Genomic DNA, 18390 nt, shown 5'->3' with positions numbered 1-18390 from the left:
GCAGCCTAATTAGAGGACAAATTGTGTGCTTTTTATGAAAAGAGAGCGAAGGAAAAAGGAACACATGAAGGGCTATCAAAGCACTAACATCTATTTTCCTTACTAGGATTAAATGCTAACCCCAAGGTACCCTGGTAAAGCTGTACTTTCACAGCAAATCAATACAAATGGTAGACCCCTTTAGGTGACTTTCAGTTTTTATATATTAATGTAGTTTTAAGAAGCAGCTAACTTGCTAATGAAGAGCTATGTTACTAAGAAACCCCACGTCCAAATTAGTAAGTAAAGGCCAGTCAGCTGAGTCTTACCACACTAATTTGCAGTCAAACATTGCTGATTCATATTAATAATTATGCAAACCATTATGAATGATTGAACTTTGAATTCATAAGCAAGTAATTACAGAAAAGCAATCATACCATTCCACACAGCATATTTGTTGAGTTTGTGAGCCGGATTTAATTTCTTTTTAATTGTTTTTCATAATACATTACATGTGAAATAGTCTTACGTGAAAAAATGCAATAAACCTTACCTGAGGGTCAGCTATAATTTTCCTGTAGAAAGAACAGACAGCAATGTTTTTATATCAGTTCTAAAAGGCACAGAGTTTAGGAAGTTTAAAGAGTAGCATTTAGTGACAATGAGATACACAATAACTGCTACTATCTAGTAAAATAAGCACTGGACACCAATTCCCAGTGCTGAAGTAATGGAGAATATCTCTTTTTGGTTACTGAGAATAGGAAAGGACTGCAGCATTTCAACAGGAAGCAAATGCTGCTAAGATTTGTTTTCTAACGGTGCCTCCAGGTAATGGCACTTTATTGTAACATTTCCTGGATATTAAAAATGCAGAAAACAGAAGTGATTTATCAGTCATGATGGATAACTGGCCTTTGCAAAGTGAAGATGCTGGCAAGCAGTAAACACTGTAAACCGTGACCCACATCCCACTGAAGTCACCATGTCTCTGCAGTAGCCCCAGTGTGATGTTTGTGTGCATGTGTTGTTTGTTTTTGTTGTCGTTGTTGTTGTTTTGTTTTGATTTGATTTTGTCTTTGTTTTGATTGGGGGCTGAGCCTTGTCTGCTACAAAGGCTGGAGTCAGTGGCCATTTTTCTTGAGCAACAACTGTGAGATTCGTTACACTGCACTGTTTTTTGCTCTTTCAGCTGCAAACAAAAGGGTTTGATAAACCAGAGGTTTTAAACCAGTTGTCTTCCAAGTGGAAGGCTTTACTGCTGTTAAAAGTAGTAAAAAAACACAGGCTTCCTGTCTATGATTTACTTACCAAAAAGGACAAATGAATCATCAGCCTATAAGTTAATGAACTGCATCACTATTTTGTAAATATGCCTAACAAAGTAAATCATAGATCCAGACTCATTGTCCATAAAGCTACTGATTTCACTAATTTCTGGGTCAGAGCAGTAACAGTCCCAGATTAATGAATTCAACAGGAGTAACGCAAATGCTTGGGCAAATGGGTGTTCAGTGAGTGGAATTTTAGAGCAAGGAGTTAAATAGCATTCTTGCTATTAGCATGCCATTTTTCCAACTTGTGCTTGATTGTTCAGCAATTTTAAGTGAATTTTAAGAAACTGCAAACCAGAGAACATTTTATGTTCTTTGTGATTAAGAACAATGTTTTCAAGTGCTGCATTATGGGAGTTAGCTCAAGTTGGTCTTGATTTTTCCTTATATATACAAGCTGTCTTTCCAAATTATTGGTCAGTTGATATGTAGTAGGAAATGCTCAGTGTTTATGGTATCTATATTGTCAGCAACTGAATTTCTACTCTGATTTCTGGTCTACTTATGCAAGATATAGCTACAAATATTCTATTTATTCCACTAGAATCACAGTATTTTTGTAATTGAGTCATAAAAATATCCATTATTTTCCCCAAAACAATGCATCTTCTCTTTTCCTGGCAAGATGGGACATTTCTTCTTATGTGTACTTCTGTCCATCCCAACCCATCACAACAGTTTCCTCTCCCCACTCCTTGGAGTGGAATTCCCTGCTCTTCATAGGTACTTGTGGTGTAACTGTAGTATACTCGACCCCAGGTCAGCTGAGCAACTGTTTAGTTTTGTCTGTGTTTGTCGTTGTGGATAAGTCTGTGTCTGTAATTGCAGCACCTTTCTCTTATTGTGGAAAAATTTAGCAGAAGGAATGAAGTATGCTGAAGCAAAGGCACACCAGCAGTAGGGTAACTTTTTCCATCACATGCTAAAAGCACGAATGAGAAAGCCAGCTTCCCTAAACGGCCAAAATCATCTCAAGTTTGAAGAAGCTAAATGTGTTAAGAAATTACTTTGAATATTTTGAAGGCTTAATATTTGAGAACTGATCAAATTGGAGCTGGCAGGGCTCATTGAGAGGACTTTAAACTAGGTAAGAAGGGGGACGGGGATGAAATGAGGCTCTTTAGAGATGAGCCTGAGGGAACAATGTCAGGGCTGGGGGAGAGGGCAATGGCCCAACTGAAGTGCATCTACACTAATGCATGCAGCATGGGCAACAAACAGGAGGAGCTGGAAGCCATCGTGGCAGGCAAGCTATTGCCATCACTGAAATGTGGTGGGACCACTCCCATGACTGGAGTGCTGCAATGGATGGCTATAGGCTCTTCAGAAGGGACAGACAACACAGAAGGAGTGATGGAGTGTTTTGATGTTGCAGAACTCGAGGCTGGGAATGCTAAGGTTGAGTCCCTGTGGGTTAGGATCAGCGGGAAGGCCAACAAGGCAAGCATCATGGTGGGGTTCTGTTATAGACTGCCAAACCAGGATGAGGAGACAGATGAGGCATTTTACAAGCACCTGGCAGAAGTCGCGCAATCACCAGCACTTGTTCTCGTGGGGGACTTCAACTTCCCAGACATATCCTGGAAATACAATACAGCTCAGAGGGAAGCAGTGTAAGAGGTTCCTGGAGAGCATGGAAGACAGCTTCCTGACACAGCTGGTCAGTGAGCCTACCAGGGGAGGTGCCCCACTAGACCTGGTGTTCACAGAGAAGGACTGGTGGGAGATGTGGTGGTCGGGAGCTGTCTTGGGCAGTGACCATAAAATGGTAGAGTTCTCTACTCTTGGCAAAGTCAGGAGGGGGATCAGTAAAACTGCTACCTTGGACTTCCGGAGAGCAGCCTTTGAGCTGTTCAGGACACTGGTTGGCAGAGTCCCTTGGGAGGCAGTCCTGAAGGGCAGAGGAGTCCAGGAAGGCTGGGCACTCTTCAAGGAGGAAATCATAAAGGCTCGGGAGCAGACCGTCCCCATGTGCCCGAAGACGAGCCGGCGCAGAAGACCGGCCTGGCTGAACAGAGAGTTGTGGCTAGAGCTTAGGAAGAAAAAGAGGGTTTATGACCTTTGGAAAAGAGGGCAGGCCACTCAGGAGGACTATAAGGATGTTGTGAGGCTTTGCAGGGACAAAATTAGAAAGGCCAAAGCTCATCTGGAGCTCAGTCTGGCTACTGCTGTTAAAGTTAACAAAAAATGTTTTTATAAATACATCAACACCAAAAGGAGGACTAAGGAGAATCTCCATCCTTTACTGGATGGGGGGGGAACTTAGTGACAAGAGATGAGGAGAAGGCTGAGGTGCTTAATGCCTTCTTTGCCTCAGTCTTTAATGTCAAGACCAGTTGTTCTCTGGGTACCCAGCCCCCTGAGCTGGTGGAAGGGGATGGGGAGCAGAACGTGGCCCTCATAATCCACAAGGAAATGGTTGGCGACCTGCTAAAGCACTACGCAAGTCGATGGGGCCGGATGGGATCCACCTGAGAGTACTGAGAGAACTGGTGGAAGAGCTGGCCAAGCCGCTTTCCATCGTTTATCGGCAGTCCTGGCTATCAGGGGAGGTCCCAGTCGACTGGCAGCTAGCAAACATGACGCCCATCTACAAGAAGGGCCGGAGGGTGGACCCGGCAAACTATAGGCCTGTCAGTCTGACTTCGGTGCCGGGGAGGCTCATGGAGCAGATTATCTTGAGTGTTTTCACTTGGCACTTGCAGGGCAACCAGACGATCAGGCCCAGTCAGCATGGGTTTATGAAAGGCAGGTCCTGCTTGATGAATCTGATCCCCTTCTGTGACAAAGTGACGCACTTAGTGGATGAGGGAAAGGCTGTGGATGTGGTCTACCTCGACTTCAGTAAGGCTTTTGACACCATTTCCCACAGCATTCTCCTGAAGAAACTGGCTGCTCATGGCTTGGACTGGCATACACTTCATTGGGTTAAAAACTGGCTGGGTAGCTGGGCCCAAAGAGTTGTGGTGAATGGAGTCAAATCCAGTTGGAGGCTGGTCACTAGTGGAGTCCCCCAGGGCTCAGTATTAGGGCCAGTTCTCTTCACTACCTTTATTGATGATCTGGATGAGGGGATCGAGTGTACCCTCAGTAAGTTTGCAGATGACACCAAGTTAGGTGCATGTGTCGGTCTGCTCGAGGGTAGGAAGGCTCTGCAGGAGGATCTGGATAGGCTGGATTGATGGGCTGAGGCCAATGTATGCAGTTCAACAGGGCCAAGTGCCGGGTCCTGCACCTGGGGCGCAACAACCTCAAGCAGCGCTACAGGCTGGGAGATGAGTGGTTGGAAAGCTGCCTGGCAGAGAAGGACCTGGGAGTACTGGTTCATAGTCGGCTGAATATGAGCCAGCAGTGTGCTCAGGTGGCCAGGAAGGCCAACAGCATCCTGGCTCGTATCAGAAACAGTGTGGCCAGCAGACTAGGGAATTGATTGTCGCCCTGTACTCAGCTCTGGTGAGGCTGCACCTCGAGTACTGTGTTCAGCTTTGGGCCCCTCACTACAGGAAGGACATTGAGGTGCTCGACCATGTCCAGAGAAGGGCAACGAACCTGGTGAGGAGTCTGGAGAACAAGTCTTACAAGGAGTGGCTGAGGGAGCTGGGGTTGTTTAGCCTGGAGAAGAAGAGGCTCAGGGGCGACCTTATTGCTCTCTACAGGTACCTTAAAGGAGGCTGTAGCGAGGTGGGGATTGGTCTATTCTCCCACATGCCCGGTGATAGGAAGAGGGGGAATGGGCTAAAGTTGTGCCAGGGGAGGTTTAGGTTGGATATTAGGCAGAACTTCTTTACCGAAAGGGTTGTTAGGCATTGGAATGGGCTGCCCAGGGAAGTGGTTGAGTCACCATCCCTGGAGGTATTCAGAAGATGTTTAGATGTAGAGCTTAGTGATATGATTTAGTGGAGGACTTGTTAGTGTTAGGTCATAGGTTGGACGAGGTGACCTTGGAGGTCTCTTCCAACCTAAATGATTCTGTGATTCTGTGATACAGTGATACAGTATCATTCAGAGATAGCTGATAGAGCCTGGAAACTTTTGCATTTCAAGGATTACATTTAAAAAAAAAATTAACCCAAGAAAAATGGACAACTGATTTTTGACTTCACCACTAAGTGTGGGAAGCTGTGGAGACAAACAGAAACTTTAATCACAGATTCACAGGAGATGAGCTTACCAGTGACTGTTTTATTTTGTGTCCTAAAAAATGCGCGCCGCTCTGACAACCAACTGCATGTGCTTACAGCGCTGGATGATGGAAGATGCAACATTGAGCAGAGTGCCTCTGACCTGAGCAGGACATAAGGCAGGTCATTAGTGATCTATGGGCTGCTTCGTTATGACACGAATGTGATTTCAAGAGATCCATATGGATTCTACCTATCTAGAGACATTTACCAGAAGTTACAAAGGGATGCAAACCACTTCATAGACTCTCTGTGAAAGAGTGGGGATAGCAGGAGGCAAGGAGTTCAGTTTGGTTTCATTACTGTTGCCATAAAAGATTTACATAGCAAAAGAAGACCAACAAACAGCATCAGACAACATCACCCAAAACTGTGGTTCAAACATGCCAGTGGTCTACGGCAGGATTCTCCAAAGGCGTTGTCACAAGGAACCGGTGCACAGCTGCCCTCTGGGCTGTTGGAATCCTCCCTCGTCCCAGCCTCGCAGCAGAGAAGTCACCAGGAGCACAGGTGGGGCAGCCGCGAGCATCCAGCCGGCGAGGTCCCTGGCTTCAATTCTCTTAGCTGGGTTCTGCACTACAGCCTGGCTGTCTCAGCACGCTCACACCTTCTGGTAACCTGATAAACTCACCTGCAGGCAGCAACTGTTCCTCCGTAGTTTAATGAGCCGTTGGCTCCACGCTCCTGATCCATAAGATGTGCCCCAGGCCTGACCATGGTGGCACCAGTTCTCTCTGCTGTCATCTGCCTCGTGGAAGCAGCAAGAAAAGGAATGGACATAATTAAAAACCTATTACAGTCCTTGTATTAAAAAGTAAACCATTGGGTTTTAGGTTGTAATTAATGAGATTGACTTTCAAATTAAGAGGAATCAGAAAATCAAACTTTAAAAAAAAATTGGTTTCTGATTTCTTTTTGCTACTTTTGATACATTCACATCACTGCTCTTAGTTTCTCTTTCCGCTGGTGATTTTTTTTTGAGAGAATTTCAGATGAGATTTTCCAAGAAAAGCGCCAAATATGAAAATGACAAAATAAACAACAATCTTCATAAGCACATCTTTGATGGTATGCGTGGAAGCTACTTGGGCCTCACTTTGTTTCATTTTCATGAAGGGAAGCCCAACTTGCAGAAGTTTGGAAAATACTGCCGTGGTGTGATAAAACTGGTCTGTATGAGTATTACAGTTATGCCAAGCCTGCAAATGGTAAGGATGATTATTAGCATTTTCCCTATGAGGAAAGACTGAGAGACCTGGGTCTCTCAGCCTTGAGAAAAGAAGACTGAGAGGGGATCTTATTAATGTTTACAAATATCTTAAGTATGGGAGACAGAGGGATTTGTCCGACCTCTTTTCAGTGGTTTGTGGGGACAGGACAAGGGGCAATGGCGACAAAATGGAGCACAGGAAGTTCTGCACCAACATGCAAAAGAACTTCTTCACGGTAAGGGTGACAGAGCACTGGAACAGGCTGCCCAGGGAGGTTGTGGAGTCTCCTTCTCTGGAGATATTCAAGGCCTGTCTGGACACCTACCTGGGCAACCTGCTGTAGGGAACCTGCTTTGGCAGGGGGGTTGGACCCGATGATCTCCTGAGGTCCCGTCCAACCCCTACAATTCTGATTCTGTGATTCTGTGATTAAGTCTATCAGAGTAGATAAGCTCAGTCTGCAGAGCTGGTCTTCACCCTTCTGCCATTACTTTCTTACCATGGGACTTAAAAATTATTTGTAAAACTGTAATTATTTACATTTTTTCTTTGTGTTGCTTTTTTGTTTTGGTTGTAAGAGTTGAATCTTATTCTGAAGGCTTCTGCTTCAATCGTTAAGATTTCCTGGCTTTCACATCGTGCAGTCAGCGGCACACCTCATGCCTGCTGCACCTGGCTTACCCGACTGGACCGTTGCCAGAGGTCGGCACCGGGTCCTCGCTGCCTTTGAGAGGTCACATCGCACAAGTGCGGCCACTTCAGAATTAACTTCCCTTGAGACAACAGAGTTGTTCTCTGAAAGTGCTGTGTAGGTGCAAATGAACTGCAGATTAAAGCTCTCGGACTGAAAACCATTTCCATGCATACTCCATTTTTGCTTGCTAGCAGTAGCCAACTTTACCCATTTTTTGTTGTGCTGTATCTTTTCAAAAGCGAAATATTCCCTGTCTTTTGTACAGGATGCCACTAAATATTTTCCTCCTTCTTCCCTTTCATCTAATATAGGCTATACATCACAAATGAGGCAGAACAGACTTTAAATATTGTTTGTCAATGAAAGGCGAGAACAGCTCCCTAGCAACAAAAAGGATGTCGCTTACTGTCTTCAAAAGGAGACCATTTCATCCCATCTCGTTAAAAATGCCTTCCTGTGATAGCTTCTGTAGATATAAAAGTCTGCCAGCAGGGGATCCCCGTTAGGAAGTGACCAAGTTTGAAAACCCGTTATGCTTCTGGCAAACATTGTCATCTTGTACATATTTAGCCTGATCGCTCTGGCAGGTTATGAAAGACTAAATGGTGCAAACATACGTGGCAGATGCCGTTCTCATGATAGTTGAGGAGCCTTTGAGCCTCCGTTGGTAGCATGCCAGCTTCATCTTGTATACTGAAGAGCATTATACTTTCAAGCCTTCTACAGCTTGCCCTGAGGGACTGCTGCTAAAGTGGTAATAAAATTCAGAATGAGCCTCAGAAAGTTGACTTGTTGGTTTGGCTTCATTTTTTCTTTTTCATTATTAAAATTTGCTTTAACAGCTATATGTAGATCTGCTTTCTCAAAAACACCATGTGTCTCTTTAGAAAGGTGATTCAAATGGAAAACACAAAACAAAACAAAAAAAACAGATAAAAATGCAGAGCCAGCACAGCAACTGAAGTGTTTCTGTCAAGTACATCTATAAACTGCCTTTGATGCTTACGTTTCTTCAGGTGAAGGGAAGTAACGGAAATCAGGGAAACGTTGTTTACTGGTACCTCCTCTTGGCTGTCTATCTAGAAAATGCAAACAAAGCATTTTCCAAAAAGGGCATTTTATTCACATCAAATATTGTAAATTGGTGGCAAATTTCATTTTTTAAGCTCCAAATCTGGGAACATTGACATGAACTGGCAAAAAAATGCACTTACTGGCTGAACTGGTGATGGTAGCAGCAACATATAGCATCCCTGAAATATTTTATAAACATTATTTAGTGTGACATCTTGGTGAGGTGGGCGAATGATGTAACAAATGTAAGGCAGTTTGATGTGCCTCAATCAAGAGATGAAATCACCATTAGGGTTAGAATTAGAACCCAAATACCAACTTGTAAACATAAAATGTTTGGCCGGTGGAACATGGGTTTTAGAAGGGCATATCAGTAAAACTGGAGAGCCTTTAATTATCTTAATGTATTCTTATATAACACACGCACACTCACACACCGCCCTTCTCCCTGCTTCGCTATCTAATTTTGACATTAAGTTAAAGGTTTGGGTTGGGTGGGGCTTTTCTTCTGAAATTGAATTTGCTTCAATATTTGGGGAATATCCTGTTCTCTCTGCACCTTACAGGTACATAATTACTTAAATGAAGATACTTGAAGCTGAGCTCTTTAGCGCATTTCATATCCAAATGAACAAGTAGCATCAGTCTTGGTCACATGGTGCCAGAGACTCTGAGGCTGGGCAGGATTTACTGTAGCAAGAACATAGTATTTGTAATAGTGTCAATAAATATTCATACTGGGAAAACATCTACCGGAGAGCCCCACTGTGCCAGACACCGCAGATCACATGGAGAGGCAGCCCCAGCCCAGACAGCTGACAATACAAAGTGAAATGCAGATGAAGGGGACACAGTGAAAAGGGAGAAAAGAGCTTATCATGGGATGAGTGTGTAAAAAAACAAGCTAAGTTCTGCCAGGTACACAAAGTGTTGTCAATTGTGCAGGGCATTAATGAGAGCTGAAGTTTCGGTCAAGGAGTGAGAGGCAGAAAATATGGCAAATCGACATTACAAAAAACTTTCTTCTGCGTAAAGGAAACAGCACATTAGTTTTCTGTAGAGACAGATAAGTCAGAATTATTAAGCTTGCATGTCACCTTTTAAGTTGCTTTATGCAGATGTTCACTTATTGACCATGCAACTGCATCAAGCAGTAGCGCAGGTGCACTCCTGACAGCAGTGCCAGCGATGCCACTGACTTTCCAAAGAGAGCAACACTGGTTGTGGCCATGTGAGCACACCCCTCGTAAAGCTTCCCGCGTGACCCCGCTGACATCTGTTCAGTCGTTTTTTGGGTGAGCCTCCGGTTAGCATTAGCAAGACTTACACATGCACAGCATTTTGTGAAACTGTAAAAATTATTTTCATTATAGAGGTAACGGAAATAATTCACAGCTCTGTAATTAAGCTGCCTCCCATTATTTTTGCAGCATTGAAGTTCTATGTCAAGTCATGTCCTCGCCATCCTTTTACTCCTTTTTCACAGAAGAATGCTGTCATGAATGCTGTCAGTGGAAGAAAAAGTTACAAGAGCTTCCTCCCAGAATAGCCTCAATTTAGCTTCAGCACACTACTGCAAAGAACATATTGCAACACTGTGGTGGCCTGTTTTTCTGGCCTTTATTAATCCAGAAACCTTAATGATGAACAACATTTGTGTCATTGTCTACACAAATTTAATTTGTTTATGCAGCAGTTCAGTTAATCCTGCAATCTGCTTTTCTCAAATGAGGACAGATAATGGAGACACCGTTCTTTACAGGTCTTCGGGCTTTTAAATTCTGATAAAATCAGGATTCTTCACTGGGTCTTGCCACAGCTCTGAATTAAGCCACTTTAAATGTAATTACTGAAGCTGGCTGTACATCAGGAACATCCATTAAAAGAACTGATTGACCATGCTGTTACGGGAGGCATTTCATGAACAAACGATCATGATGGGTCCAGAACTGTAATTTATAAAGGCAAAAAAGCAGGTAAATACTTTATTAGTGGTTAATGAGAGGTTCACAAGATAACTAAATTTCTTCTTTTTTAACCAGCTACTTCAGGGAACCTTGGTCCATGGCCATCTATCACGATCGGTTTATTGATCTCAAGAAGGAACTGCGCCAAATCCTGCTGTCGGAACAGGTAAGAAAAATGACCAACAAGTGCATTTTATTATTTGGGCAATTTGTTAGTGTTGTTCACTTTGGTTTCTTTCCCCATCCTTCTCCTAAAGCGTTGCATTTCTGTTTAGCTATTTCCTTTGGGAAACCTGAACAGATCCTATACCTAGCCGGGGGGTTTCACCAAGTACAGCATATTGTTTGGTTTCATTGTTTTGGCATATTTTTAGATTTGTCAGTAGAACCTTTCACTAAATTGCTTTGTTTTCCTGCACAGCATTTTTGCATTACACATGCAGTTTAGTAGAAATATCCAGGAGAATCTGGAGGCTTCTTTTATCCAGTTATCACTTAAAAAAAAAATCCTAATAGGAACACACTAAATGCCGTCGTAAACCTGTCTCAGCTGAGGCTATGAAAAGTAGATTTTTCAACATCTACACATAGGGAATGGCCTTTGTAAATAAAAGAGTCAAAAATTTTTTTTTCTCAGTGATAGGTGGATTTCCTGAATAAGGATTAAAATGTTTGCTAGTGCTGTTTACAGCTTTAGCCTTCATACTGTAGACACGAGGCATAAAGCCTCAGTAGTCTGTAACTTTGCCTGCTCAAAACCCAAGCCCACTGCACACTGCGAAACCACCGCTGTCTGCAGCAGATTTCCAACCACCCAAGGACCGCCCTACCCCAGCGTATTTCTGGTTGCTCTCAGACCTAATGGCAGCCCAAATCCTGATCCTTCCAACCTGCTGTTAGGGACTTGGCCCTCCCTTTCCTCACACTGTGTTTGCTTTTGTTTTATGCAGCAAGATTCTGTGCGAGTGCAGTGTTTTTAAGCATTCGCTGACAAAGTTTTTAACTGCAGAAAGCAAACAGAATCAACTATGAACGGACAGAGGCTGACAAAAGGAAGGGATGCTGCGTGGACGGCAGCCCACCCGCTCACAGGGCCCAAACTGGTGTGCTGTCTTGTGTCACAGCTGTAATACACAATTGCTCGGCCCCTGCCTCCTCCCAAAGGGCGAGATGCAATTTTCCTCCTTTTGTCATGATACCGACAATGCCTCGGTGCAGTTTTATTTTAGATTCTCTTGAAAGATATCTATAAAAAAACACAAAATGAAATTCTGTGCAGAATAGGAGGCCTGATGAGAAGTGTTTCTCCTGCCATCACTCAACCACATTTCACATGTGAACAACTTTAGAGAAAGGGGAATTGGTGTCCTACAAATGTCACAATTAAAGACTTGCTTGCCTTACCCTTTTCTAGTGGCAGCAGACCTGACACACAAAAATAGTCTCACTGAATGCACCAAAAGCACCTCTATGAGCCAGAAACACAGATGACAGTAACTGCATCTGGATGCAAATTTGGCTTTGCCTTTTGTATATTCGCTTGGATTTTCTTCACGGTGATTTTAACAATACTTATTGACTGCCACTTTTGTACACTTTCCTGGGGTGCTCCTCCCTGGCATGCTGCCAGAGGCATGGTAGGTACTTAGGGAATATCTCACACGTGCCTTGGGACTGGCTTGGTATTGCTGTGTGGGGCAGGAGACCTGCCGTCTGTGCTTCCTGTTGCTCATAGCTCAGCTCACTTCGGCATGCAAAAAAGCTAGTAATGAAATGTAAAAGCGAGGAAAAAGCATGTCTTCCAGAGAGCAGGGTAAGAACCGAGGGTAAACACACACAGGTCAGCCGTTTCCAGTTACGGTTTCCACAGATACTGGTGATGAGTCTCACGTGTTTAGGGGCAATGTTTAAGGAAATATTTAAGGAACACCGAAGCAACACATGCCTAGAGGGGCCAGCTACGGCTGGCACGGGAAGTGTTTTCAAGCCCCGTACACAAACCTTCACTCAGCGCTGCAAACGGCGTGCGCACGGCTCGGGCGTGGTGCCCGTGCCCAGCGCCCGGCCCTTTCCCTTCGGCTGGGTCCCCGCCAGGGCCGCCAGCACGGAGCCTGAGGGCCCTCGCGGGGCGCCACGCGAGGGGCACACGGCGGAGCGGCTCCGCTCCGCGCCGCGGCTGAGCGCTGCCGACTCGCAGGTGCCCGGGCCGCCACCCGCGGCCGAGCCGCTCCCGGAGCACCCCACGGACGAGCAGCCGCTGCCTCCAGAGCCCGTCCTGCGCTACCTGCACCGCCACCACCCACACCTCCCCATGTACGCCCGGGCCGCAGGTGAGCGGGGCGCCGGGGGACGAGCGGGCCGGGCCGGGCTTTGAGCGGGAGGAGTGGGGGGAAGCGGGGGCGGTGTCTCCGTGGCAGCCCCCGGCGGGGGGCGCGGCGCGTGCCCGGCGGGCCGGCAGCTGTATGCTAATGGCAGCGGGCCGGGCCGCCCCGCGGGGGGGGGGGGCTGCGGGCTGGGGCGGTACGGCACGGCAGACGGGCGGGCAGCGCAGCCCGTGGGCCGAGCTCGACCCGTGTTGGCCCGGCCCGACCCTACCCTGCCCGTCCCGCCGGCGGCCCCCCCGGTGCCGGTGCCGGGAGCGGCCCCTCCCCATCGGCCCTTTGTGCGGCCCGCGGGCGGCCGGGCACAGCTTTATGCTAATGCCGCGCACAAAGGCGGCCGGGCCGGGGGCGCCGCGCGTGCCGACCGCGTGCCCCCGCCCCCCAGCACCCCGGGCCGGGCCGGCTGCTTCCCCCCCCCCCGGCCGCCACCTGCGGGGCACTGGGCACGGCCCGGCCGTGGGCTGTGTGGCGCGGACAAAGGGCTGAGGGGCAGCGGGGCCGCGGCCCGGTGCTCGCCCCACCACCTGCCGCCGCCCCGTGCGGCCGCGTGTCCGCGCGGCCCGGGGAGCGGCGCGTAACAGGTAGCGGCCGCCCCGGGTTTCGTCCCCTCGCAGAGCAGGGGCAGGACCCGGCCCCCCATGACACCCCCCGCCCGGTTGCAGGGTCCCCGTCCAACGCGTGACCGCCGAGCGGCGCCCCGGTCCCGCCGGGCCCCCGGGCGCCCCCGCGCCGCAGCGCACCCGGAACCCCCGGCTCCGCACCCCGGGGGGGGGGAGACACGGCCCCGGCGGCCCCTGGCGGGGGGAGCGGGCCCGGCCCCGCCGCGGGCGGCACACAAAGGCCCACGCGTGCCGGGGGCGGGTCGGGCGTGTGCCGCGCCGCGGGGGGGCGGCCGGGGGCTCGGGCTCAGGTGCAGCCGCTCCGCCCGCCGCCGCCGCCCGCCGCGGCGCCGCTGATTGGCCGTGCCCGCCGCTGCCGGGCCGAACAATGGCCCCGGCCCGCTTAAAGGCAGCGGCGGCGGCGCGGCGGCCGAGAGGGGAGCGAGCGCCGCTGCCGCCGGGCGCGGAGGCGGCCTCCCGCGGCGGCGCGAAGATGCCCCGCGGCTTCCTGGTGAAGCGCAGCCGGCGGCCCACGCCCGTCTCGTACCGGGTGCGCGCCTGCCGCGAGGCCGCCCCACTCCCCGCCGGCGGTGGCGCCCCGCCGCCCACCTGCCCCGCTGCGCCGCCGCTGCCCGCTCCGGCTCCGCGGGAATCGCCGCCGCCGGTGCCCTTCGGGACGCCCGATGCCGCCGTGCAGGCGCTGTACAGCCCGACGCGGCCCGTCAGCAGGGACAAGTACCTGGAGCGCAGCTTCAGCCTGGGCTCGCCCGTCTCGGCGGAGTCCTTCCCCGCGCCGGCCGTGCCCAGCACCATGGACCCGCTGCTCTTCGCCCCCGCCGAGCTCAAGCTCTGGGCCGCCGCCGCCGGCCACGCCGAGCCGCCCGCCGCTAACAACGGCCCCGGCGCAGCCCCCGCCGCCCCCGGCCCCGCGCCGCCCGCCCCGGCCGGGGCCCCCCCCGCTGCCGCCGCCTCCGGCCGCCCCCAGCCCGGCAAGCGGCCGCCGGGAGCGGCGGAGCCCGGCAGGCAGAAGGCGCCGTCGGGCAAGAAGGCGAAGGCGATCCGCAAGCTGACCTTCGAGGACGAGGTGACCACGTCGCCCGTGCTGGGGCTGCGCATCAAGGAGGGCCCGGTGGAGGCGCCGGCCAAGGCGCGTGGTGGCTGCGCCCGGCCGCTGGGCGAGTTCATCTGCCAGCTCTGCAAGGAGGAGTACGGGGACCCCTTCGCGCTCGCGCAGCACCGCTGCTCGCGCATCGTCCGCGTGGAGTACCGCTGCCCCGAGTGCGACAAGGTCTTCTCCTGCCCCGCAAACCTCGCCTCCCACCGCCGCTGGCACAAGCCGCGCCCGCCCGCCGCCGCCAAGGGCGGCCCCGAGCCGGGCCGGGCACCGGCGGAGGAGCCGCCGAAGGAGGCGGGCGGCAGCGGCAGCGAGCGGGACACGCCAAGCCCCGGTGGCGGCTCGGAGGCGGGCTCCGAGGAGGGGCTCTTCGAGTGCCCGCGCTGCGCCAAGCGGTTCCGCCGGCAGGCCTACCTGCGCAAGCACCTGCTGGGCCACCCGGCACCGGCCCCGGGAGCGGGAGCGGCCCCGGTCCCCGGTCCGGCCCTCGAGCCCGCCGCCGAGGTGCCGCCCGCGCCGCCGCCCGCCGAGTGCCGCCTGTGCCCCGTGTGCGGGGAGACCTTCCCCAGCAAGAGCAGCCAGGAGCGACACCTGCGCCTCCTGCACGCCGCCCAGGTCTTCCCCTGCAAGTACTGCCCGGCCACCTTCTACAGTTCGCCCGGCCTCACCCGGCACATCAACAAGTGCCACCCGTCGGAGAACAGGCAGGTCATCCTGCTCCAGGTGCCGCTGCGCCCCGCCTGCTAGAGCCGCCCGTGCCTTCCCGGCCCGCCGAGCGCCTCCCGCGGGCTGCGCACCGGACTCGCCGCACCGTTAGCTTTAATATGGCTTGTGAACTGCTGGAATCTGGCTTTACAGTTACCTTTTCGGGTTCTCTTTCTCTCTCTCTCTCTCTTTTTCCTTTTTTTTCTTTTTTTCGTTTATTTTCGGTTTTTATAAATGTGAACAGATCAAAGCGCTTGAGGAGAAATGAGAATTTCCTTTAGTGTAGCCACAAATGCCTTGACTCTGCTGTTGATGGTCTCCAGAAAATGCTGTAGAAACTGCCTTAACTGTGACATGCCAACTTTCCGTTTTTGTTTGTTTTGCCCTTACTAAGGTAGCTCATGAGTTGACTATTTGTATATGTTGGTTTGCGTAATTATGTTATTTATTTGTTATTTATTTATATTAATTATGAAAATTGATATTATTTGATCGCAGATGTTCTAATGCGCTTTTTTTGTCTCCCCCTCCTGCCATTTCACTGTGCATTTCAGAAGATTTTTTTTCTAAAGGGATCTGCTAAAAGGTTTTAACTTTTATACCTAGAATAACACACGGTCTGAACCATTTTATCCTGTGCAACCAACAGCTCTTACTTTTAGATGCAATCTCTTTTTCTACACACATTATTTTCTTAACTGTTAGCTATTTATAGAGTGCTTCGATAGAACTGTTTCAACTGTATAATTATTTACTATTCAAATAAAATATTTTCAAATTCAGACGTGCCCCCACTGCTTCCTGCTTGGCCTAGCCAGGGGGATTGGGGCCGGACCCTGCCTGCCCTGTCGGGAGGGCACCCTAGTAGGTATCGCGCTGCTCTGCGCCTTCTGATGAGATTAATTAAAAGGCAGTTCCGGGGGGGGGGAGGAGAGCGGGGTGAGGCGGGCCGGGTCCCGGGGGGGCTGGCAGGGATGGGAGCCCTGGGTGTTCGCCCCCAGCCCGGGTCAGGCTCTGGCCATCGCTGCGCTGCGCTCCGTTCTACGGCGGGCGCAAGAGCCATGGAAAAGTGGTGCAGGGGCAGCGGAGGGAGGGGATGTGTGTGCGTGCGTGCGTGTGTCACGTTTGGGGGAAAGGGTGAGCTATTCAAGAGGTTCTGATGCGTAGGAAGGCGCCCGGGAGGCTTTCCCGTGCGCTCGGAAAGGCAGGCTCCGGGGCTCCCTAGGACGGCTGCGCCCGGCGGGAGGCGGCCACGCGTGTGCAGGACCCACTGGGGCCGAGCCCGCTGCCCCGCGGGGGGCTCTGCGGCACCCCCAGTAGCTGCGGGGACCCCTCCAGCTGGGAGGGGCACAGCTCAGCGGCGTGAAAGACCTAGGGGCGACGGCTATGGCAGAGGGAGCAGCAAGCGAGGCACCCCACTCACCCCAGGGGCTGGGGCAGTCAGCCCTGACGTGTGGTGGCGCGCCCTCTTTGCTCAGAAAGTAGGTTCTTCAGTTTTTTAGCGAAAAACATTAAAATACTAGCATGACTGGGGAGGATGCACACTGGGCCAGTGAAAGCCCTCTGGCAGGCTTTGTGGTGCCGCCATGACATCTCTCCCTCCGGCAGCAGGAGGAGAAGCCTCGGAGCCACCCTTAAGGCATTATGGCACGCAGCTCTGTGTGAGAATGCTGGGCCCAAACCCCTCATCACTTGCTGGTGTGCTCAGGGCCCAGCGTGGGCTGAGGGCACGGCTCAGGCATTTGATTGCTCTGGGCTGGGGACAGGAGGGCACACAGCCACCTTGGGCATGGTGCCGCCTTTGAGGCATTCACTCACCAACCTGTTCCTGCTGGGCTCGCTCACCTGGAGGCTATTGCCTGAAATGGGGCTGCTCTGCCTTGGGAAAGGCAGGTGGCCGTCTGGAGATCCCCAGCTCCCCAGGAATGCTCCAAGTATTTATTTTATTTTTTTGATATAGCTTTTATAGGAAGAAAAAAGTAGTTGCTGAGATTTTTTTGTTTGTTTTGGGGTTCTCTTTTATTTTTTTTTTGCCTTGTTCAGTCGGGCCAAAAAGCACTGAAGCCACCAGGCACCTGCTGTCTCCACTCCTAGGAAACCAACCTTGTTGCACCAGGACTGGCTTCAGGTCTAGGCAAAGCTGTGGTTTTAGCAGAAAATTGATACACTGAAAATGTGTGGCCTTGATAGCCTCAGAGATACAGGCAGCAAAACATGTTTGACGACAAGTTTTGCTTTGCTTTTCCCTGCTCCACGGGGCCTGGAAAGCCCCAGGGACGGGTCCGTCACAGCCTGCTGGGGCACAGCTTCCCATGCACTGGTGGTGCTGCTTCGCCAGGCATCCAAAGCAGGAGCTCCCTGGGGAAGTTTTTGAATGCGCGTTGAAGCCCTCCTGGGCTGCCAGGCACTGTTCCCAGACCGAAGCCCAGCGCATCCATCAAAGAGGCCCAGAGGATGCACGTCTCTTCAGCGGCATCCCAACGGAAATCTTTGTGCTCAAAACTTGCTCCATGTCAGTGTCGATTTCCTAATATTCAGGAAAATTCTTTCCTGCCCAAGCAGGAGCCAGGTCAAATCTGTTGGAGCCAGAAGAATTTCCCAGGTTAGCAGGGCGATGTCAGGGTAAGCATCAGTACCCACACTTTCACTGCGTCTGCTGCTGGGAACCTGCACTGCTGAGGGAATCATGGGCAGGGGAGGCTCAGGCTTTGGGGAGGAGGAAGGAGAGAGGAAGCTTGAGTGCTTTGTAGAGTGGGGTCCTTTCACAAATCCCCCGTGAAACCGGGGCCGCGCTTTTGGAGTCGCGGGGCTATAGAAGCCTTGGCAGAGGCTGTGCACTGGGGTTTCACCCCTTGAGAGACCCGAGCGGCATGGCTGAAACCCAAGCTGCAGCTGCCACATGCAGCAGCTTCTGGGAATGCAGGTGTTGCCTTCCTGGTGCCATCTTCTCGCCATCCGGCAGCGAGGAGTGGCCAGCGCTGTGCAAACAAAGCCTTCTGCTGTCAGCTAACAAATCAATTTGCTGATGGCTCTGAATTCATCCAGCAATAACAGGTTTGGGCACCTCAGAAAATGCTGAGCCTACCCAAAACTTGATTTCCAATTTTTTGAGGCAGATACAGAGGTTGTCGTCTCTCTGTGCAAATGG

The 18390-nt window shown here is 50.9% G+C and overlaps 2 protein-coding genes across 2 annotated transcripts in view; both read left to right on the top strand.

Annotated features, from left to right (window-relative positions):
- Positions 1-12817, top strand: part of CFAP61 (cilia and flagella associated protein 61) — a 106952-nt gene extending 94135 nt beyond the window's left edge. Inside the window, exons 25-26 of the mRNA XM_050709837.1 lie at positions 10519-10609; positions 12179-12817. Coding sequence (XP_050565794.1) covers positions 10519-10609; positions 12179-12817 — 730 coding nt within the window. The remainder of the gene's footprint in view (positions 1-10518; positions 10610-12178) is intronic.
- Positions 12818-13916: 1099 nt separating this feature from the next.
- On the top strand, positions 13917-15284 carry INSM1 (INSM transcriptional repressor 1). Its single transcript, XM_035565493.1, has one exon. It carries the CDS (start codon positions 13917-13919, stop codon positions 15282-15284), a length of 1368 nt encoding a protein of 455 aa, XP_035421386.1.
- Positions 15285-18390: the final 3106 nt, after the last annotated feature.

Source organism: Cygnus atratus, chromosome 3 (genome assembly GCF_013377495.2).
Source record: "Cygnus atratus isolate AKBS03 ecotype Queensland, Australia chromosome 3, CAtr_DNAZoo_HiC_assembly, whole genome shotgun sequence".
Taxonomy (NCBI): domain Eukaryota; kingdom Metazoa; phylum Chordata; class Aves; order Anseriformes; family Anatidae; genus Cygnus; species Cygnus atratus.
The sequence above is the reverse complement of the archived record's forward strand: the minus strand, read 5'-3'. Positions and strand labels throughout refer to the sequence as shown.

Coding starts and splice junctions, on each gene's coding strand:
- INSM1 (XM_035565493.1), top strand. CDS start 13,917: ATGCCCCGCGGCTTCCTGGTGAAGCGCAGCCGGCGGCCCACGCCCGTC.